At 46.2% G+C, this 20,773-nt stretch overlaps 9 protein-coding genes across 9 annotated transcripts; 5 read left to right on the forward strand and 4 right to left on the reverse strand.

Annotated features, from left to right (window-relative positions):
• Positions 1-104: 104 nt before the first annotated feature.
• On the reverse strand, positions 105-1,323 carry LY89DRAFT_619616 (uncharacterized protein). The gene is made up of 2 exons (XM_018210885.1): positions 1,259-1,323; positions 105-1,205 (listed from the first exon to the last, which is right to left on the reverse strand). The coding sequence occupies exon 2, from the start codon at positions 1,186-1,188 to the stop codon at positions 442-444; it is 747 nt and encodes a 248-aa protein (XP_018069937.1). The 5' UTR covers positions 1,189-1,205; positions 1,259-1,323; the 3' UTR covers positions 105-441.
• A 153-nt stretch (positions 1,324-1,476) lies between these two features.
• LY89DRAFT_708347 (actin binding protein-like protein) lies at positions 1,477-3,129 on the forward strand. Its single transcript, XM_018217675.1, has 2 exons — positions 1,477-1,805; positions 2,004-3,129. Exons 1-2 carry the CDS (start codon positions 1,505-1,507, stop codon positions 2,762-2,764), a joined length of 1,062 nt encoding a protein of 353 aa, XP_018069938.1. The 5' UTR covers positions 1,477-1,504; the 3' UTR covers positions 2,765-3,129.
• A 703-nt stretch (positions 3,130-3,832) lies between these two features.
• Positions 3,833-5,949, forward strand: LY89DRAFT_698304 (pristinamycin IIA synthase subunit A; the record flags this gene model as incomplete). The annotated part of the gene is made up of 8 exons (XM_018216970.1): positions 3,833-3,911; positions 4,008-4,011; positions 4,063-4,229; positions 4,347-4,439; positions 4,497-4,670; positions 4,872-4,937; positions 5,061-5,693; positions 5,744-5,949. 8 exons carry the CDS (start codon positions 3,833-3,835, stop codon positions 5,947-5,949), a joined length of 1,422 nt encoding a protein of 473 aa, XP_018069939.1.
• A 616-nt stretch (positions 5,950-6,565) lies between these two features.
• LY89DRAFT_619624 (uncharacterized protein) lies at positions 6,566-7,335 on the forward strand (the record flags this gene model as incomplete). The annotated part of the gene is made up of 2 exons (XM_018210886.2): positions 6,566-6,831; positions 6,894-7,335. The coding sequence occupies 2 exons, from the start codon at positions 6,566-6,568 to the stop codon at positions 7,333-7,335; spliced, it is 708 nt and encodes a 235-aa protein (XP_018069940.1).
• A 582-nt stretch (positions 7,336-7,917) lies between these two features.
• LY89DRAFT_686300 (sugar transporter) lies at positions 7,918-9,898 on the reverse strand. Its single transcript, XM_018215254.1, has one exon. The coding sequence runs from the start codon at positions 9,669-9,671 to the stop codon at positions 7,986-7,988; it is 1,686 nt and encodes a 561-aa protein (XP_018069941.1). The 5' UTR covers positions 9,672-9,898; the 3' UTR covers positions 7,918-7,985.
• Positions 9,899-10,065: 167 nt separating this feature from the next.
• On the forward strand, positions 10,066-12,846 carry LY89DRAFT_619630 (arylsulfatase). Its single transcript, XM_018210887.1, has 7 exons — positions 10,066-10,488; positions 10,583-10,644; positions 10,699-10,856; positions 11,118-11,447; positions 11,506-11,998; positions 12,048-12,157; positions 12,210-12,846. Exons 1-7 carry the CDS (start codon positions 10,220-10,222, stop codon positions 12,564-12,566), a joined length of 1,779 nt encoding a protein of 592 aa, XP_018069942.1. The 5' UTR covers positions 10,066-10,219; the 3' UTR covers positions 12,567-12,846.
• Positions 12,847-13,623: 777 nt separating this feature from the next.
• On the reverse strand, positions 13,624-14,415 carry LY89DRAFT_671041 (uncharacterized protein; the record flags this gene model as incomplete). The annotated part of the gene is made up of 4 exons (XM_018213202.1): positions 13,624-13,785; positions 13,835-14,064; positions 14,132-14,160; positions 14,276-14,415. The coding sequence occupies 4 exons, from the start codon at positions 14,413-14,415 to the stop codon at positions 13,624-13,626; spliced, it is 561 nt and encodes a 186-aa protein (XP_018069943.1).
• A 769-nt stretch (positions 14,416-15,184) lies between these two features.
• On the forward strand, positions 15,185-17,273 carry LY89DRAFT_751010 (esterase family protein; the record flags this gene model as incomplete). Its single annotated transcript, XM_018221219.1, has 5 exons — positions 15,185-15,388; positions 15,604-15,857; positions 15,912-16,445; positions 16,482-16,601; positions 16,713-17,273. 5 exons carry the CDS (start codon positions 15,185-15,187, stop codon positions 17,206-17,208), a joined length of 1,608 nt encoding a protein of 535 aa, XP_018069944.1. The 3' UTR covers positions 17,209-17,273.
• A 395-nt stretch (positions 17,274-17,668) lies between these two features.
• Positions 17,669-19,752, reverse strand: LY89DRAFT_720109 (uncharacterized protein; the record flags this gene model as incomplete). Its single annotated transcript, XM_018218542.1, has 3 exons — positions 19,563-19,752; positions 18,694-19,509; positions 17,669-18,608 (listed from the first exon to the last, which is right to left on the reverse strand). Exons 1-3 carry the CDS (start codon positions 19,634-19,636, stop codon positions 17,669-17,671), a joined length of 1,830 nt encoding a protein of 609 aa, XP_018069945.1. The 5' UTR covers positions 19,637-19,752.
• Between the last annotated feature and the right edge of the window lie 1,021 nt (positions 19,753-20,773).

Consider the following 20,773-nt stretch of genomic DNA (forward strand, 5'->3'; position numbering starts at 1 on the left):
AGCGAGAACACCAAGAGCATTAACTACACTTGCTCCTACTTTAATATCAGCACGGCAATTACTTGAGCTGTACCAAAGATCGTATGCAAAGTGCGATGTATTAAGACTTGCTTTTATATATATTGTGCTTTGAGCTATGGTGATGTGATGACATAATTGAACGCGCTTAGAAGCTTCCAAGCCGGCCATGTTTTGACATGTGCTAGTCCTTCCCACCGTTCGAGATGTATGTGAATCAAACATGATCAAGAGTAGGAAAGCCTTACGGCACATAATCCCCATCAATAGCACACAATTAGTGGTAAGAGGAAGAGCAGGATGGCGTTGATTCTGTCATGATCTCATCTTTCAAGGTACTGTACAGTACTACACACGTCTAGAAGTTGCCGTTATAATGGTACAGCGATTTATTCCAAAACGCCTGTCCGATTCCACCAGAACCTACAAGCCCATTTTATTACTGGAAGCAAAGGCTCCATCTCGGGTATTTTGTCCGTGAACAGCAGCTCCAGGTCCATCCAGAATCTTCCTGGCGCGGACTTCAAATGCCTCTATCATAATCCCCGCAACCTTCGGAGCAACAGCCTTGCTTAACGCAGCATATATGGGATTCGCCAATTGGAAATCGAGTGTCAAGTGCACTTCGGTTTGGTCTCTCGCTGGATGCTGTGTCTTGTCCGATTGCGGTACGCCAGTAGGTGGCTTGTAATGAAAAGGCTTAACAGTCCACCTTGTAGAAATCGTCTTGAATATGTTGTTGGCGGTGGCAGGCGCGTCCATTGTCGAGGAATGATGCTCGAGGTCGCTCTTTTTGAGAGACGTCACAGCTTCTCCGCCGAGCGCTTCAACCACTGATCCTGGGATGCAGAAGAGTCGGGACCTGAAAGTCTCCTCATATCCTCCCCATCCGACCTTCAGATCAGCCTCCGACGGCCATTTCGTTCCATTCTTGTCTGGGGAAGACCATTTTGTGACTTTCGAATCGAGACAGTAAGGAAGAAAACTGGAGTAACTATCCACATCCGCTATTAAGGTATACACGCTCGAAGATTCGTATGGTAATATTCGGGTTGCCGACAGGCTCTGCGCTTCGGATCCAGGGAGATTTATGAAGGCTCTTCGCGAGATAGGCTGTAACGAGTGGATTCGAGGCACTTGACGCAGTGCTTGGAGCATCGTTTTTGACATTGTGCCGTGTTTGAAGACGAGGAAATATCAGTTGAAAAGCAACATAGATGCTATGGAATCGAGAACATACTGGCGGACAAGATCTAACAAAGAAATGCTCAAGGTATTGCACGAAATCGTGAGGTCATTGACATTAAGACAACCTTGAGCTCCATAACTTTTTGCATCGCATCCTGGAGCTACGGCAGATTCTCGGCCAGCTAGCCTGCATTCGGCAAGGTCGGTTTGTACTCGAGTACCATCAGACCTTTCGAATTTTTTATCGAAGTACAGATTTTCCTTCCACCAAACCTCTCCACTCTCATGATCAATTACCATGGCCAGTGAAATGAAAGCACAGCCTGTTCTGATAGAGAGCCTGTCGACTTTAACAGTCTGCGACTCGCCAGCTGCGACTGATCCTCCACAGGAAGCTCCCCCACATCTTTCTCACGACCCTGAAAATAACCTGAAGAGAAGCGATCCCTTTCAATTTGGCTCGCGCTATCTCAGTGAAGAAGACAATGTCTTTGAATTCAATGCATGGGATCATGTAGAAACAGATGATACTTACAAAGAGTACGCAGAATTACAATATGCTAAACAGCGAGAAGCCCCAGTCTCAGACTTCGATAAAAGTTAGTCCTCGTCCTTTTTCTCACCTTTTCGAATACTCCCTTTTCCTGATGATCCAACAATCAATGCATAGTTCATCTGAGGTTCACGCCCATGAATGAAACAAATTTAGCAATGTCTTTCGCTCCTATCTGAATTTTACCTTACCCATATGTTTATGTTTGCCCACCATAAAGCACTCCCTGCTAACACACACAAAGACAGATTCAATTCCGATCCTGCGAAGTGGTGGAACAATTTCTACAAAAATAACACAGCGAACTTCTTCAAGGATCGCAAGTGGCTGCAACAAGAATTTCCTATCCTGTCTCGAATCACAAAACCCGACGCCGGTCCCATTACTCTACTTGAAGTTGGTGCAGGTGCTGGAAACACTGCTTTTCCTATACTAGCCCATAATCATAATCCAAGTCTCAAAATTCATGCATGCGATTTCTCCAAGAAAGCTGTGGACGTGATTCGTGCGAACGAAGCATACGATACCAAGAACATACAAGCCGACGTCTGGGATGCTGCCGGTGAGGTTCTACCACCCGGACTGAAAGAAGGGAGCGTTGATCTAGTCCTGATGATCTTCATCTTCTCCGCCCTATCGCCATCTCAGTGGAACCAAGCAGTGCAAAACATCTTTCGAGTGCTGAAGCCCGGTGGGGAAGTCCTATTTCGAGACTATGGTCGAGGCGATCTAGCTCAAGTGCGCTTCAAGAAGGGTCGCTATCTAGAGGAAAACTTTTATATTCGCGGGGACGGAACGCGGGTCTACTTCTTCGACAAGGAGGAGTTGGTCAAGATATGGAGTGGGCATAATTCACACGAGGCGCCATCAAGCAAAGAGACCGGTGCTGGCTTCGATGTCGTTGACCTCGGGGTCGACAGAAGACTGTTGGTCAATAGGGCTAAACAATTGAAGATGTATCGTTGTTGGATGCAGGGACGATTTCGGAAACAAATACCAAGATGAAGCAGCCATCGAGGTTGCAGCCAAAAAAGGACACACTTTATACTCTCAGACATATTTTGTCATTCATGCTCCGGGCACGCTTCCCTCTCCACTGGTACTCGGTTGTCTGCCCGACTAGCCGCAAAGAACATTCTCATACCAGCACAAGGTACTACACGAAGTGGCGCCATCTGATGGCATCCACCGAAGACTGACGCGGTCATTTACCTAGCGGCTAAAATCTTTGATGGTTCGACGCCTTCTTTGCTTGCCCGATTCAGGCACATGCGCAACCGTTTAAGTCATCACAGGCTTCTCGGCAGCCTCCTGAGACCCATACGAGAGAGCTCATACTTCATCATAATGCAGATCACATTCCACCCAAGGCTGACTTTTATTCTCCTGCGCAAGTGTGATTATTGTACCAAGACGTCCATCTCCTGGCGTGCTCTTTGCTAACTCTGATAACATTTTGCCCTGCTTTTCGTTGAACCGCGTCTTGCATTGAGGCCTTGGAATTACTCTATGGCCTCATTTAGTGTGCCATGCTGCCATCGTTCACATAAAGAAAGCACCTTCGAAATATATATGTCCTCTTCAAAGGGTTTCTTCAACTAAGTAGTTTCTGCTTTTGCCATCATATCCTCAGAGACAGTGCCTATAGTAACTCGCGATCCGTTCTTGCGGGTGGAGAGACTTTACACTTTTACCAAATGCGTTTTGACGGTGCACGAAGATGTTGCTCTGTTGAATATTGGTAACGTGTTCACGGCATTATTATGAGATACATCCATCTACTTATTGAATTGTGCGGCTGGACCAGATTCCATCACTTGCTTCCACGCAATGTCTCCCTGCCAATGCGAATACCTAAATTTGCCCTTGATCTTTCACCTTTCCACCGAGCCTTTGTGCTTGCGCATTAGGAGACCATAGTCTATCGGAGTCCACTTCCGCATCGGTTGCTTATCGCCACTGTCGGCAACCAGAACCGAAGGACAACCCACTCGCAGCGCGAACATAATATCAACTTCTCCCTTCAATTTGATCTCGTCTAAATTCAAGCTATCCTTGCCTTATCTTATAATCATGACCGCTCCACGGAAACAAATGCAACTAAACTTTTTCAAGACTGCATGCACGGGAAGCCATGTAGCCATCGGCCATTGTACGTTTGAAAAGAAAGTCCAAAATTGCGTCAATCTATGCTTTTCTCTTTTGCAATGACAACTTTAGAGCTATTGCTGACTGTTTCACTATACAGGGAAGTACGGTCACTTACGACCTGCTGCAAGTTGTATTGCTGACAAGTGTTACAGAGATCCAAAGGACAGTTCTAGGGGAAAAGACCGTCTCGGCTACTATACATGGCTCGCCAAGACAGCAGAGAAAGGGAAAATATCCTCTCTCTTCTTTGCGGATGTGTACAGTCCCCATGAAGTTTATGGAGGCAATGGGGACGCTGCCTATCGGGGAGGCTCTCAGAGTAAGTCAAATTCACGTTTTCACGACAGGGGTAATTGGATTGAGCTCCCGGGACATTGGGAAGGATGTCATCTGCCCCCCAATGCCTTGTCAAAAGCCCATATTGACTTGTGAAAAGTTGCAAGACTCGATCCTACTATTTTAGTGTCCGCAATGGCGCAAGTAACCAAATCCTTGTGCTTTGGAATCACGGGGAGCACATCATACATTCGTGAGTGTGCTTGTAAAGTCACCTTGTTCAGCAGTGCCTTCTAATATGAGGACCTAGCTGCATACATGCTTACCAGAATGTGGTCTACAATGGATCACATTACCGATGGCCGTATTGGTTGGAACATCGTGACAAGTTATAGTACGCCAGCCGCAAAAGCGTTTGGACACGATGCTGTAGTTCCGCACGATGAACGATACACTGCTGCGGAAGAATACATGGAACTAGTAAGTAGGCATTCCACCTTGTCCATCCTCGGCAACCCTTGGATCTGCTTCTTGTCGCCTAATATGGCCTCAATATCATTACCTGATTTTGATTCTGTTTGATTGCTTTGTAAACTTACTGATGGAGTTCAGTGTTATTTGTGGGTATTCCGCGGTCTCACAGCAAGGCTACCACGCGCAGTGAACAGAATGTATAATTAACCAGGGGACAGGTTATGGGAGAAATCTTGGGAGGATGGTGCCCAACTATGGCAAGCGGAGCCGGAAATGGGTGAGTCATGTTGTTCCGACGTTTCCCAAACAATAAGAGAGGCGACTTAATTGGCGAATCCCTAGCTCGTCTTGAGCTGAGTTCCACACACATTCCTGAACCGAAACTAAATTCATAGCTTAGCGTACGACCCCAGCAAAGTCCATAGAATTGAGTTCAATGGCAAATATCAAAAGTTTTCTGGCTACGGGCAGCTTCACCCTTCGCCACAGCGAACACCAGTTCTATTCCAGGCTGGATCCAGCAAAGCCGGTGTCGGATTCTCTGCCAAAAATGCGGAGGCAGTATTCACAAGCCACCCCACAATCTCACGTCTTCGCGCGTATGTAGATAATTTACGTGCCGAGGCTACTAAGAACGGACGAGATGGTCAATCGATCAAAGTCTTCACAGCAATCTTGCCAGTGGTTGAAAGAACCGAGGAAGAGGCTCAGGCGAAGCTCAAGAAGGCTCTCGATCAAACGAGCTGGCAAGGTGGCCTAGCCAGATTTGGAGGTTTCACTGGTGTTGATCTTTCGAAATATCCTTTGGACGAGGAGTTCGACTTCGAGGGAAAGAAATACGAAATAGGTATACACAGCCTTGTTGAGACTTTCAAGCATCTCTCGGACAATGAGAAATGGACCCCGAGAAAAGTCGGAACCGCAATGGCATCAGGAGGCCTAAGTCCCGTGCCCGTAGGTACACCACAGCAAGTTGCCGATGTCTTTGAAGAATGGTTCGTCAAGGGCGATTGTGACGGTTTCAATATGTCTTGTGAGAGTGTCTATCATCATCTTGGTGAATTATGCTCATGCATACTCTAGATTTGTCAAATCCTGGAAGTTGGGAAGATGTCGTTGAGTTACTCATTCCCGAGTTGCAGAGGAGGGGTATCTATTGGACCGATTATGCTGTCCCGGGAGGTACCTTCCGGGAAAATATGCGTGGAAAAGCCGGAGAGAATTTGTTACCAGATGACCACCCTGGAGCAAAATTGAGGTGGAATGCGAAGTCAACAGTCGATCATTAAGAGAGACAATAGGCAAGAGTTTTCTATGTGTATTTCAAGTACTGACATTCACCGCACTAAGCCAAGCGCACCGAAGAGAATTATAAACCCTCTTTACTCGCTTAATGTTACATATACAATGTACGCCCCTGAACATATGTTATTTTGCCACAAACAAACATGGAAACATCATGCTTGGATTTGAAAAAAAAAAAGACCGCACAAACTTGTGCGAAAATTTGAAACGGCGACATTCGATGGGACATAAAATTTCTTCTCTTCACCTGCAACCTGAAGTTTCCTGCACCCGAGTCACGTGGAAAGAAGCTAACATGTGATCATCTCAGGTCTAACACTGTAGGAAAAACTATCACCCGGGTGATACAAGGGTCTCGAGTACTTACCGAAACTAAGGATATATTGAGATTTCAATATATCCATTACGGAAATGTGGGCAGAACTTCCGTTATGTGGGGAATAGAGGTGAGGCGTGATACATTTATACAACCTTTCGGCAATACTAATAGGCGCAGTGAGGGATGCATTGCAAGTCCGAATTCTTAAATACCTTGCACTCGCCCATTGACAGTTTTTTTTTTTTTGGCATTCTTCTTTCCTACGTCGGGTATTTGCAGAGATGTTTCTCCAAACCGCCCTTCTGGTTGCTCTCCTCCCCCTCTCTCTTGCCCAAGTCACCAATGACTTCGAAAGTGGATGGGATCAGACCGCATGGCCTATCTACGCGCCCTCATGTAACCAAGGCGGTAAAGTCACACTTGACACCACCACTGCACACAGTGGCAAGAATTCCATAAGGGTCGACGGTGCAGGAGGATTCTGTGGGCACATTTTCTTCGGCACAACAAAAGTCCCGAGCGGCGATGTCTATGTCAGGACCTACCTGTAAGCTGTTCTAATGGAAACAACGGAGTGATAGAGCAGTTCTAATAAACATTCTCTTTCAGTAAAGCCTCCAAAGCTCTAACTGACTCCCACGTCTCCTTCATCACTATGCCTGACTCTGCTCAAGGCTCAGACAAGCATCTTCGAATCGGAGGCCAGAGTAAGATTTTGATGTACAACCGCGAATCGGATGATGCCACCTTGCCCTCCCTCAGCCCACAGGGTATCGCCTCCTCTACCGTCCTTCCTACCGGAAGCTGGCACTGCTTTGAATATCACCTGGGCACCGACGGCACCATTGAGACTTGGTTGGACGGTACTGCTATTGCTGGTCTTACCAGCAAAGCAGGTGTCGCCAATCCCAACGCCGACCAGTGGCAGAAGAGCACAATCAAACCCAAAATCACCGGTGTTTACTTTGGTTGGGAATCCTACGGCGGAGACGTCAACACTTTCTGGTATGATGATGTTGCCGTGAGCTCGACCCGGGTTGGATGCACTTGATCTCCTGCCATGTAATATCAGATCAGGACTGCCACCAGCGGTACACTCTCATTCAGCAATCTGTTTTTTCAAAACGGTCGTCTTTCTTTTCTGCATTAGCCACATATTAGCCTAAACGAAGAAAAAGACATATCACTCTGGAGACTAGCTACAAGGGAATTCATCATGTACTTTATTTGTGGGGGTTATTTGTCCCGAAAATAACCGATCTGTACCCCTGCAGACTTTTTATATTTCTTGAGACTTGGTTCATTCAAGATCTCCCGGAGACTTGCACGAGTTGCCAGATTCGGATAATCTGAAACACTCTAGACGCGATGCGACCAAATTGAGAGTGCATCACCTAAGGCATAACCCGGCTCAATGATTTCTGCCGCTCGATGCTAGACCCTCTAGACGATCCCAAGAAGGCACCTGACAATAATGAGCGGCTATTTATATGGATCTAATTAGTGACGAGTTGATATTTTGCTGACGCATTTATAACACATTTTTAAAGTCAAAGAAATTTACATACAGTACCATCAATTATTTGATGCATAGTTCGCAATTCAATTGTCTGCAAGACGCCAGATTTTCTACATTACAAGTAGCCCAAATCGCTGCCTTGTAGATTATGTATATTATTATGAGTCTTCTGGAAGGCATCTTTATTCTTTCTTCTGATTCTCTTCAGCGTGTATGCCGTCAACTGAGCTATGATGGATCTTGAAAGGATCAACAACAGCAGACTTAAACTCCCTAGCGGAAACTTTCTGCTCGAACAAAATATCAAGCTCCGCAAATGTTCTTCTCTTCGGTTCTGGCAGACGCAAGTACGTCCACAGCAAACACAGAGAGCCCATGCCAGCCCAAAAGAATCCCGCTTTTCCTTTCCAATTCCATGCATCTGGATTGAGCATATATGGTGTGATAATGCCATTGATGATTCCTTGAACGTTATACAGATTCCGTGCGAGCACGATCGTCTTCGTTCGCAAGCGACTCGATGGCATTTCGGCAACAATCGAATACGCTACGGTGCCAATAGTGATGTCGTAGAAGAGAGTGAAGAGAAGGAGAAGACCACCAGTGGCAAAAGAGGTTCCCTTTGAAGGCTTGATGCTGACGAACCCGATGGTCAGGAGCACGAGGACCATGCAGCTCAAGCCTCCAAGATAAATGGTGCGACGGCCAAGGTAGGTCATAACAAACCAAGAAATGACAACGCCGATCATGGCGACAGCGTAGACAGAGATTGAAAAGTCGAAAGCGATGCTAGTGGGCAAGCCGGCTTGTTCAAAGAAGTACGCCGCGTATCCCATCAATGAAGCGCCGCTGGCGGCTTGAATAACCCAAGTGATACAGGTTATTTCCGTCCTGCGGAGATTGTCGCCTTTGAAACAATCCCTATAAGTTGTCCCGGCCGAGATCTCCTTCTCCAATTCGTTGGTATGCCTCATCATTGAGACAGTGTTGTCAAGTTTCGATTCTGATGTCGTTGAACTGAGTCGGCCCAGCGCTTTCCGCGCATCATCATATCTACCCTTACGAACCAACCACCAAGGTGATTCTGGAGCGAAAGCAATCCCGACTAAAAGAGGAATAGGCCACATCCACTGCAGAGCAAAAGGAATCCTGTAGGCCGATTCGTCGGTGCGGGTCAGCTGTGATCGCACGACACCCGAGGCCAGCAATTGCCCAAAACCCCACATCATGTTGACATAAGTCGTCAGATAGCCTCGAAGAGCCACAGGACATACTTCAGCAGCATACGCTGTAGTCAAGGTCTGAAATACACCCCAAGGAATGCCCATCAGTATCTCCCCAACTTCCAGCGTCTCGATGTTCTGCGCGCAGAAGGGGATGAAAATCAGAGCAGTTAACAACGCAAGCGTCCCAATCATCGTCTTCTTGAACCCAAAGCGATCGGACACTATGCCATTCACGAATAGACCCAAGATTTCACCCACACGGGCTCCATTCGAAACACCTGCTTGCCAGGGTGCAGGTATTTGATAGCTGGTTCCGCCAGGCTTCCGTTCGCCGTACTTCTTGGTGAAGACTGGAAATGCATAGAAGGCAGAGATCAGGACCGAATCGTATCCTTCCTGAGCAACGGCGGTCGACAAGAGGACTGACCAAAAGATAGCTTCTGGGTAGAGCTTCACGGCTTGTCGGACGGTCATGGCATGCTCGGCGTCGCTGGCTTCTTTCGCCTCACTGCTCAGTAGCACGAATTTGGAACTGGACACAGCCAACTTCTGCACCACGCTGTCTTCCACATCAACTTGGATGGTCTTGTCACTGTGATCCCCATGCTGGGCTCCTGCGGCTGCGTCAATGGAATTCTTCATATTGGTGGCTCAGGGGTGTGCAATCCCCGGATTGCGCTCGATCACAACGAACGGGAAGACTAGACCCAGGGAGATGGAGATGTCGCGCGGGGTACCAAGCTTTCTTTTGTAGGTGAAGCTGACATACAATCAAGACCTGGTGGAAGTGTTCTTCCAGATCTTCTAGAGATTGACCACGGGATTGTACAATGATCCTAGTCAATTTCGCCATATTTAGTGTTCGTTTGTTCGAAGCCAGTTGAGTTTGAGAAGTACTGAATAGTAGCAATCCAGGCCGTCTCTCGATGTTGCTCGCGGTTGTGTTCTTCCGATATGCACTCCTCGACCCCACCCCACTCTTGTTGCTGATCATGAAGACGTAAAATGTAGCAGGCCCATGTCTCTACTATGAGAATGTGGGGTTCGACGCCGCGTATGCCCATGATGGTATCATCCCTGTTCATGTGTTAAACCTCGACCTTTCCATATATCAAGCTTCATTTGTCGTGCAGAGTTAGGTTTTGCTCTACTTAAGCTCTAATAGCTTCTGAAAGATCTGTTAAATCAACATGCTCTATGCGTTCGTCGCTGCTCTTTTTGCTTCAGCAATTGGTAGTCTCCGAGGATTCGAAACTCCCATTCAGGAACTTCTAGGCCTCAAAAATCCCGAGCAAGGGCATGGACGTCGACCAAATATTGTATTCGTGTTGACCGACGATCAAGATGTTCATCTCTCATCGTTGGATTACATGCCACTGGTTAAAAAACATCTTCTAGACCAAGGTACATACTTTAGCAAGCATTATTGTACCACAGCTGTATGCTGCCCTTCGAGAGTGTAGGTGATCTCCAAAAGTGTCCAATCGGAAGAGCCTTTGCTTTGAGATCGTGTTCTTTCAGATGAAGCAACTACTGATTCTGTCGTAATCAAGGACTCTCTGGACCGGCAAGGCTGCTCACAATACCAATATTACAGATGTAAATCCTCCGTACGGTGAGCAGGTATACCGTTCATGATTCCACTGTGCTAGCTCTAATGTTCCTTCAGGTGGCTATCCAAAATTCGTTGTGCAAGGTTTCAATGGCAAGTATCTACCTGTTTGGTTACAAGACTCAGGATACAATACTTATTACACTGGCAAATTGTTCAACGTCCATACAGTAGAGAACTACAATTCTCCTGCTCCCGCCGGGTTTACTGATTCTGTGCGTGCTTCCCCACCCCTGCCTTAAAAATCGGGGTATAAGATCATATTGTTCTAGAGTTTGTGGGACGAGCAGATGAGTTCCAAGCGTGAACTAGGATCTGAAGGATATATACTGTGGCATATGGTGGTGTAAGAACGACGTCAATTCCTTTCTGTTTCAAAGCAGTTGCTTTTCTTACTTGCATTATCCCACAAACTCTGGAACAATGTCATCTACATTCCAATTCGTATGGCACTAACCCATCACTGATCCTCACAGGACTTCCTCCTTGACCCTTTCACGTACAATTACCTCAACAGCACTTTCCAACGCAAAGGCGAGGCGCCGAGGAGCTACGAAGGTCACTACAGCACAGATGTAGTGACTGAAAAAGCGTATGGATTTTTGGATGATGCGGTCAAATCCGAGAAACCGTTCTTCCTCACGGTCGCACCTATTGCGCCTCACGTGAATATTTACATGAACAGCAGCGATGTCCATGATCCCAATATTGTTTTCAAATTCGATGCCCCGGTATCGGCACAGAGACATCAACATCTTTTTGAGGACGAGAAAGTTCCGAGGACCAAGAATTTTAATCCTGACCAGGTACACTTAACCACCCTTTATCGAGAATGTCCGGACCAGCGACTGACTATCAGAACAGCCATCTGGAGCGAACTGGCTCCTGAAACTCCCCCAGCAGAATACAACAAATATGGATTACAATGATCATCTCTATCGCCAAAGACTGCGCTCCCTCCAAGCCGTCGACGAATTAGTTGATAGGATCTTTAGACGTCTAGAAACTTACGGCATTCTCGATAAAACCTACATTTTCTATAGCAGCGACAACGGATATCATATAGGACAGCACAGGCTACAGCCAGGAAAGTCGTGCGGATACGAAGAGGATATCAATGTCCCACTTATCGTTCGTGGTCCTGGCGTAGCGAAAAATTACACAACCAGCATTGTCACAAGTCATACAGACTTGGCTCCCACTTTTTTCGATCTGTTGGGGATCCCACAACGAGAGGACTTTGATGGAAGTACAATCCCTGTGACAAACGCTGCTATCGAGGCTGCCAAGGCGAAAAGACGAGAGCATGTGAATGTCGAATACTGGGGCTTTGCCGGTGGAGAAGGCAAATTTGATGGTATGATTCAATATTTTCGTCATTTTTCTACTTATATAATTCCACACAGGCACACTTCATGAACATAATACCTACAAAGCGATTCGGATCATTGGGCCAGGCTACAATCTTTATTACTCTGTTTGGTGCAATAATGAGCATGAACTTTATAATATGGATGTAAGGTTCGAATCATCCTCTCGTCGACTGCAGTTCTAATCACTTTGAGTAGCTGGATCCAGATCAGCTAAAGAACCTCCTTTCCCGACCGCAAGTTGCCGAGGTATCTAACGTCGCGGGGCTCCCAATTCGTAAAGTCGTCGCACGTCTCGACGCTCTTCTCTTTGTTCTTAAATCATGCAAAGGCCGAACATGCCGTGAAGCTTGGCAGATACTACATCCTGATGGTGATGTGTTGACGCTGGAAGATGCCCTGGAACCAAGGTTCGACCATTTCTACGAAGTGGACCAGAAGAGAGTCAAATATAATTTCTGCTCAAACGGGTATCTTGTCGATGCAGAGGGCCCGATGTGGGAGAAAGAAGGCGTCATATTCAGAGATGGGTTGATGTGGCATGAATGGGTGTGAGAATAAAGAGAGGTTAAATTTCAAAAAAAAACTCCCTCTCTGCTGATGGCAAAGTCTTGTAGAAAAGTAGTTCCTCAAAGCCAATTGATGTCCTTACCTCAAGAATTGGTTTGCCTTAGGCATGCCAATGTCTTCTAGGGGGGATTCTTGGAAGCACCTAATGATAGAGTTCTGGTCAACATGGATTGTCGTCTCCAGAGGAAGAAACATGAACAACAGTTGTATGAAGACTGTCAAGAGAAGAATGACGGCTCTAGATCGACTGGACCGGATTGCAAAGCCAGCTGGTGCCAAATTCAACCTTGGAGACGATGAGAAGTTGGACGATCTAATGCTGGGTCGCACGGAGGCTGCAGTGCAGCCATCCACCAACGCTCTGGAGGAAGAATCCCTCACTAAGCGAGCTTGTAGCGAGCCTCTAAAAACATTCTGAGATTACCAACCAAGTACCTAGGTAGGTATTTCATCTCACAAGTCACACAGTGATAATCCCTCGAAGGGTGCATTTCAAGAACCGATCTCACGAAGTGATAACAGCTCTTACTGTTCAGAACCTCCCACACCAAAGAAACATCCCAACTCCGCCATCCGATTTAGCCAAGTACCACGTCTCAGTGAGGCATTTCTTAGTTAGGCCCTTCAGGAAAGGATTCTTGCAGCCACCGTTACACTGACACCAAACACCAACCCAACACCAGCACCCTGCCACTTCCCTACATGTTAGCCAGGTGACACGGTTTATGATACAAGCAGGGCTGGGGCAGAGTAATAAACCCACATGTATTAATAGTCGGCTCGGCCTTTCGCTTCGTGAGCTAAGCGGGTCAAGAGTAGAGCCAACTACTTATACAGACACTCTTAGGTGTGTGCGAGGCATCTAGATTATAGCTAATAATAAATACTTATTCTATTTGCGCGACTTCATGAATTGGAAGCAGCTGAGTACGTAATTAATATTGTTTCAGCTCCCGAGAGTGCTCCCGAATTGAATTTGATTTCAGAGTAGACCTTTACAAAAACAATATTTTATTTCATTTAAGCGAAGACAATCAAATGACTACACCAAAATAATGGCACCAGGTGAGGGAGTGTCGGATACGTCGCGGAGACACTCCGGCCCATCATGTTCTGAAGGACACTGGAGATCAAACTCCGTCTCCAGGCAGTAAATTCTGTCTCCTTCTGGCGTCTTTGCATCAAATTTTATGCTCCATTGTCCCTATCAAAAGTCATAAATCGGTATCTCTCAAGGCTACAGGTTAACTTACTGGGGCCACTAGAAAGTCTGCAAACCAGAATGCATAATCAATATAGATCGGTCCTTCGCGAGGAGGACATGCTTTCTCAGGGACGCTCGAGTTCGGAGGCTGGTGCATCTTTTCAAGGTAATCACAAATATTAAATGTACCACGAAGGGTTCCAAAGTCTCCTGTGTTCGCTGTTGCATTGATCTGATAATCGACGGTTGAGTTTCTCGAAAGGTTACGAGTCGAATTTCCTAATTGGGAATGTATTAGAAAAGTTGTCTCGTGTTATAGAAAGCATAAAAAGACCAGAATACTTACCCCAGATAAAGACATCTATTTCTTCATTCCTAAATAGCCTAGTCAGGTCTCGATTTCATGACCCTGAAGATTAATGGAACATATAAATAAGGTGTCTGGGGGCTGTTGACTATCTGCTCCATCACTAGAATGTCGGTAACGCACGACTCATTACACAATTTAACAATGGAGTCGCCAGGCACATCTCGAAGGCCACTTGCACTTCCAGGCAGCAGAGGAATTTGCTGTGCGACGGCTCTACCTGACGCAGCGACACATAGAGTGTAAATTGCTAAAACCAGCATAATGGAGTGCAGGAGTGTGATTTCGAGGCTGTAGTGAAGCAAGAAGAGAATCAGGAGTGAGAAGAGTATTAGGGACTTCTCTGAGGTTGTTGGCGCTGGTGTTAGAGAATGTTGGATATGCACAAGACCGGAAAAGGGATATTCCTGAAACGAGGTAAGGCCGACGGTCGTATAGATGCGCCTCGTTTTTGCGCGCTAGTTGGACATTCCTGCGGCCTTCTTCCTGTCGAACACAACCTCACCAACTTCCAACGGGTCTTCGAATATCATATGTCATACAATAAAACACTAACAGTTTCTCCCAAAGTTTCCCCTCCAACAGTGCGATGTGATCTTTCCCTCTTTCACACAGGACAGCGCCCATGTCCCTCATCGACAAGGCTCAGCCGGCGCAGTTGGCAGGCACCTTGCCTTTCCAAAATCGAATGTTTTGGGGGGCGCTCTAGTACTCTGTTCACAACTTTTCATTCAAACTTTGGTTTCTAACCCCTCATCATTCCTATAGGATTTGTTCCTAGTCTTGGGTTCGTTAGCTTTTGATCGACACGAAATTGTCTTCCCATACCTGTTTCTCATTCCGTATGCTTGATCATCTAATTATGGAAATAGTGTTTTACAAGTATCACAATGTTTGTTAGAATCTGACCATCAAGCTATGCGTGTTCTTAGGATATATATCTCCCTTTAGACCTACTAAGCAAAAACAGGTAAAGACGACACCTTGGCTCCTGCACACTGAAGTAGCATTTTTAACTTACTTTACTTTACCATGAAGCTATTGGTTGCTTTGTTCTTGTTTGCATCGCCTCTCCTTACCTCCCCCACAGTGGTTTCTGACGAGGAAAGTTATCTTCAGAAGAGAGCACCTTCTTTCGAATGGACTTCATGGGGGGACTCATATGCGTCTGGTGTTGGTAGTGGAAACTATATTAATGGACGTCGATGTCTGCGATATGATGCCGCTTATCCTATGGTGTATGTTCTCACCCGACCTGACGCTGGTTTGTTCCAATGTTCCAGGAGCAGATAAATATCCTGTTTGTATACAAGACATACATCGAGCACAGATGCTAACTGCTCGTAGAAGTAACAGATTGCTCTCTTCGCTTTTGTAAAGCTTTCGCTCAGGGTTTTGTCTCTCAGCTTATACTACTCGAGTAAACTATGCTACTGACCTGTTATTTCTAGTGGATCCAAGATGATCCGAGCGACTTGCTACCTGGGACAGGGGGGAAATTAAACAATGTTGTCTGCTCAGGAGCTAAGGCTCAAGAGATCGAAGAATACCAGTTCTACACTGAAGATCAAGCTAGTGGTCAACCCAACTGGACCTATTACCCAAGGCCAGGCAGTGGTAAACCCACGATGGGCACGCTCACCGTTGGAGGAGACGACATCGATTTTCCGAGGATATTGAACAATTGTATCATTGAGGGATTTCCGTGAGTTAATAAGCGTACCCTCTTCTGAGTAGGCGAAGCTAAGCTTAATCAAAGATGGCCTTTAAGCTTGGGTTTCGTCTCGCGCACTTGTGATGAACAGAGAGCTTTATCGTGGTCTCTGATTTGTCAAAACGGGAACCACGACACTCCAAATGATGTTTTAGTGTCTAAGATTGATTCGCTGATCAAAAAGATCGTCCAGTATGGTCGAAGTGTGAGCGGAAACAACTTCCGGCTTTATGTCACTGGCTATGGTCAATTCTTTAACGATGCAGACCCGGGTTGCAATACTGTAACCTTTGCAAGAACTGCGAATCCTGTACCAGATGGGAAGCCTCATATCCTCATGTCCACAGTCCTACGCCAAGACTTCAATTTGATGAGCATCACATTGAATGCTGCTATTCAGAGTGCCGTAAGCCAGAACAGCGAGAGCAATGTCAAGTATATTGACATCGATGCCTCGTTGGGAACAGGTCACCGCTTCTGTGAGCCGGGCGTCAATGAGCCAGATCAGGACAACCCGAGCCTCTGGTTCTGGCATTATCCCTACGGCCAGAAAGATGAGTCAACGAACCCTACCATCCAGTACTTGAACAGCGTCTAGCAAACCAATGTCAACAGCCTCACTTGGAGTCAAAATAGCACACTCTGGACAGACTATCTTAACGATTTTTGGTCCAAAGTCGATGAGGATCAGTTGCTCAAGACCGTGAATTCAACAATGGACAATGTGACCGTCGAGTACGATATTTGGCGAGATGTTATTGGAATCCGGGCCAAGATGTTTCATCCACAACTGATCTATCACGAGGCTATCTACAAAGGAATTGTATAGTAGTATATCAAAGACAGTGATACAGGCGTCAACTCAGTACCACCTTCGACAACTGCAACAATTCTCGCCCCAACGTCTTCAGTTTCACCGACACCCGCCCCAGCCTATGCTACGGGCACCTGTTGCTTCCACCTCGACGAGTGGGAAGACTGTGACCCGGATACAGACGATCTATACGCAAACATCACGTTAGTCGACAACAATAAGAGAGTTATCTACCAGACCCCACCGCAATATTTCACTAACAATGGGCTGGGCGACCCGATCAATAACGGCAACGGTACCACTATACAAGGCCCACTTCCTAGCTCAATTGCAATCACTGGAGAGCACCAGAACGACTACATTCAACTCGTTTATGGAGTTCTCAGCTGGACAAGTAGAACTACCAGCGGAACAGCGTCATGTAAAGTCGGTGGCTGGAACCCCCGCGACGGACCATTCTGCGGTAATGATCTCGGGCTTGTGGCCCAGCCAGCAGAGAATCAGATGGACTGCTGCTTCCCATGTTAGACGGATCTCTAGGCTCTAGTGCTTTGAATTTGCTTTCATTTCACGTGAATAGACGTCGGAGGGAGAGAACTGTGTAGGGAACACGGATATGATCATTCGAATCAAAATATCTCTTTCCGGTTCTTCGGTTTTTCAGTTGAATAGTCCATATAAAAATTGATACTCTGCCGCTATCAGATGAACAGTACGTATGCCACGGAAATCATAAATACAATAAAGAACGCATTTGTCGGTCTAAAGGAGCGAAATAAAAGAGCAAGAGTGAGGAAATACAGAAGTCAGAGTAGCTAACACTAATTTCCCCTGAACCAAATCTCAATAGGCGAGTAAAAAAATTAATTTTATACTTTTATTTATATCTACATATATTGGGTACTTGATTGAAGTGTTGATTGGGTTTAGTGATACTTTTTTTTCAATAATTAATATATATTTAAAACCTAATTTTTCATGATAATAATTACCGAGTCGCCGTTAAATCACCGTCGTCTATTCTGACAAGATCCCGATAAAAAGTGACACGCGAATCCATGTTGTCAATAGCCTGGCCTTCAGAGGATGGACCGTCACGGATATTGCCAACTTCATTTGCTATAAGTCTCTCGAGATCCATCTGAGTGGCCCACCGATCGTCCCTCTTTAATGGTAGAAATGAATTGACACTCTCCCGCGGTTCGATCCATCCCAAAGACGGCGGAGAGCTCACCGACTCAGGAGGGGCAACCTCAGGTGTGGGGAAGTTGCAGACGCCAATTGCATCCATCTCTGTCGGGCGACCGAAAAATCTGAAGTGAACAGAGCCCCGATCCTCGAACGGTACCGGAAATCCAAATTCATCCACATTCCCAGAGATCTCCTGCTCTTCCTTGTAGCTTGCTTCAAGCTCCCAATATTCTTGGATCATTTGAGCGATCAAAACACTATTCCACATCCCCTCTCGTCGCGGAAACCGTAACAAAAGCTCCATTGCAGTTGTTCGAATAGGGACAGAAGGACAGTTGATACAGACGTAATAAAGTGGTCCTATCAAGCCCAAATCGCTGTTGAAAGTAAGTGGCGGTTTTCCATTCTTCGCATTCTGCTCCGTAGCTGCAATCAACGGTCTCGACAAGTTGATGATAATCTGAAAGTCGTCCAAATATTGCCAGAACATTCCCACCTTCACTGTTTCGAACACAGGTCTCATGTCACTCGTGTCGGGATGGACACCGGCCATGACTTTCGCCGTCGTGTGATGTATTTTCAGAAGTGCGGCGCCTTGTACTTCTCTGATGGTGAGAATTTTACTTTTGGATGCCATGAATTTTTCGAATGCAATGTTCCAGAGAGACATCTGAGATATGCATTTGTCGAATATAGCGTGGCTTTCTGTCGGTTGTAAGACGACAGGTAGATCTCCACTACGGATATTCGAGTGAGAATGTGCTTTGCAGCGATAAGATAGCTTCGAGGCTTTAATCTAGAGCAATGAGAATATGTACTTACTCCCACATGTAGTTTGCCCTGAAAAATCCATCCGCAGCCTGATTGAAAGCATTCCGAGCTTCTTCTAGACTTTCAAACTCCTCCGGAATTGCCATCTCCTTTCCGTAAGCGTCCATCAATTTCCTGGCAAAGTCTGTTCGATCATGCGTACTTTTTGCGTCAACGTAAATAATAGACTGTATCGACAATCTCACAAAAAGAGGAGCAATACTGTCCTCGATGATATGGTTCTCTGTTGACGACCACCTCATGTCCCGCAGAATCGTAAGCCCGCTTTGAAGATGGACCATGGCTGATTCGAACCATCCTCGCAAACTGTCGAAACAGACAAATAGTATGCAAGACATGAGCGCCGTAATCGGTTCTTCCTTCCTGCTTGAAAGAGACCTCCGCAGTGCTCCAATAGCTTTCGCGTACTGGTTCAGTGCAAATTGGGATTTTTGGTCGTCCACTGATAGGGTTGAGGAGGACTTCAGTGTCTTCCGTGAGAAGTCTTCATGCAGGGCTCCCAATGCTATTACAGCGTGCCGCAAAGAAGCCTTCTGTGCAGAAGCAGCCAGTATAAGGTTTTCCCAGAACGAAGAATCATAGTACCCAGACAGTTCCGCTGCTGTACTCTGAAGAAAGAAATCGAAGCCTCTCTTCTCTTCCGCATTCCCGGGTATATGTACAGAGATTCGTTGGATGAGATCTGTAGAGTTCTTGGGCGTTTCAGTGGATATCGTAATATCGCTACTATACCCGTCGCACTTTCGTCCAGTCCCGGAACACCGCTGACAACTCGGCTTGGCTTCGTCGCACTTGATTCTCCTAACTCTTAAAGTTGTCTAAGGGAATTGTCCATCTAGGAGAGTACATTATGAACCTACTTGCAAGTTCCGCATCCTGTCTTCACCTTTGGACCGCATCGTCGTTTGCGTTGCTGACCGTGATCTATCGCCATCTCAAGTCTCGTGTTCGAGAATTGCAAGAAATGTCGATTAAGGGATTGAGAAAAAGAGAATAGGAGATGACGCGGGTTGAAGCATGCAGTGAGAGTTTAAGCTACCGGCCGGCCTCGAACCCCCGTCTCTGGCTCCTGGTCCATACTCAATATTCGGCGCAGCTTTTGGCTGTTGCTTGTTCGAGCTGGAACTGTCTCCCGAAGGCGCTAGCTAGCAAGTATACGAACAGACGAATCACAAGAGATAGACATGAGCTAAGTAAGCGGATGAGTAAGCATGAAGGTATACGGTCAAGTCTACAAGAAGACTTTACACAAAAGGGATACTGCCGTGGGAAAGTTCGCCTGGAAACTGTGCGCACTTAAATCGTCCTGAGTAGTCACAAGAAGTCAAGCTTAAAGGTCCCGTTCACTCACACTGATAAGATCAAATAGGGCATGTGGTCAGCAAAACGTCTACCAGGTAGCCACCGAACAATGGAAATCGCACAACCAAGAGTTTTCTGTACGCCATCCCAAATTGGTAAGGCATGTCAAAGTTCCTGATTGGTCATGAAATTAACTCATTTCCAACAAACCGATTATTTTCCCAGCACCATGATTCAATCTTGACTCATTCCCAGCTGCTTTAGGACCAGGCTGCTGCTACTTACAGTTGGAACAGTGACGCTCTATGAGAATTCATGAGAAGCTCAAGGCTTCTCTTGATCTCAACGGTATCCTAGCCCCAAGAATAATGGTGTTTGGTTCCAACATATAGAGCTAAAGGCTAGGAGTTGGGAATCGTTGAGTCCAACGGATCAGAAGGTGAAGTGGTTCGGATTGTTGCGACGAGGACAAAAAATGTGGATTTCGTCGCCGAAGACGTCAATAAATCTAGGAGATGTTAATGGCAAAGAAAAATTCTTTCCAGTTTCATAGACGACCCCAGATCATTCCTTTCTCACGAGGGGAAAAAGTAAGCTTGAATTTTCGACTGATGCTATTTGAGAGCCAATAAAACAAGGATCTTTGCAAGGGATGGCACTGAAGTGTTGTGGGTATTTTCAACTAGACTGACCAGAAGTAATCTTCTAGCAATTGTATATTCTTAGACAAATATGCCTCTATAGCGAACCGGTCGAATATGGACTTCGC

This window comes from Mollisia scopiformis (assembly GCF_001500285.1).
Source record: "Mollisia scopiformis unplaced genomic scaffold LY89scaffold_15, whole genome shotgun sequence".
In the NCBI taxonomy this organism is placed as follows: Eukaryota; Fungi; Ascomycota; class Leotiomycetes; order Helotiales; family Mollisiaceae; genus Mollisia; species Mollisia scopiformis.

Coding starts and splice junctions, on each gene's coding strand:
- LY89DRAFT_619616 (XM_018210885.1), bottom strand. CDS start 1,188: ATGTCAAAAACGATGCTCCAAGCACTGCGTCAAGTGCCTCGAATCCAC.
- LY89DRAFT_708347 (XM_018217675.1), top strand. CDS start 1,505: ATGGCCAGTGAAATGAAAGCACAGCCTGTTCTGATAGAGAGCCTGTCG. Junction 1,806..2,003: donor AGTCTCAGACTTCGATAAAA/GTTAGTCCTCGT, acceptor ACACACACAAAG/ACAGATTCAATTCCGATCCT.
- LY89DRAFT_686300 (XM_018215254.1), bottom strand. CDS start 9,671: ATGAAGAATTCCATTGACGCAGCCGCAGGAGCCCAGCATGGGGATCAC.
- LY89DRAFT_619630 (XM_018210887.1), top strand. CDS start 10,220: ATGCTCTATGCGTTCGTCGCTGCTCTTTTTGCTTCAGCAATTGGTAGT. Junction 10,489..10,582: donor GTATGCTGCCCTTCGAGAGT/GTAGGTGATCTC, acceptor GTCGTAATCAAG/GACTCTCTGGACCGGCAAGG. Junction 10,857..11,117: donor CCGCCGGGTTTACTGATTCT/GTGCGTGCTTCC, acceptor TGATCCTCACAG/GACTTCCTCCTTGACCCTTT.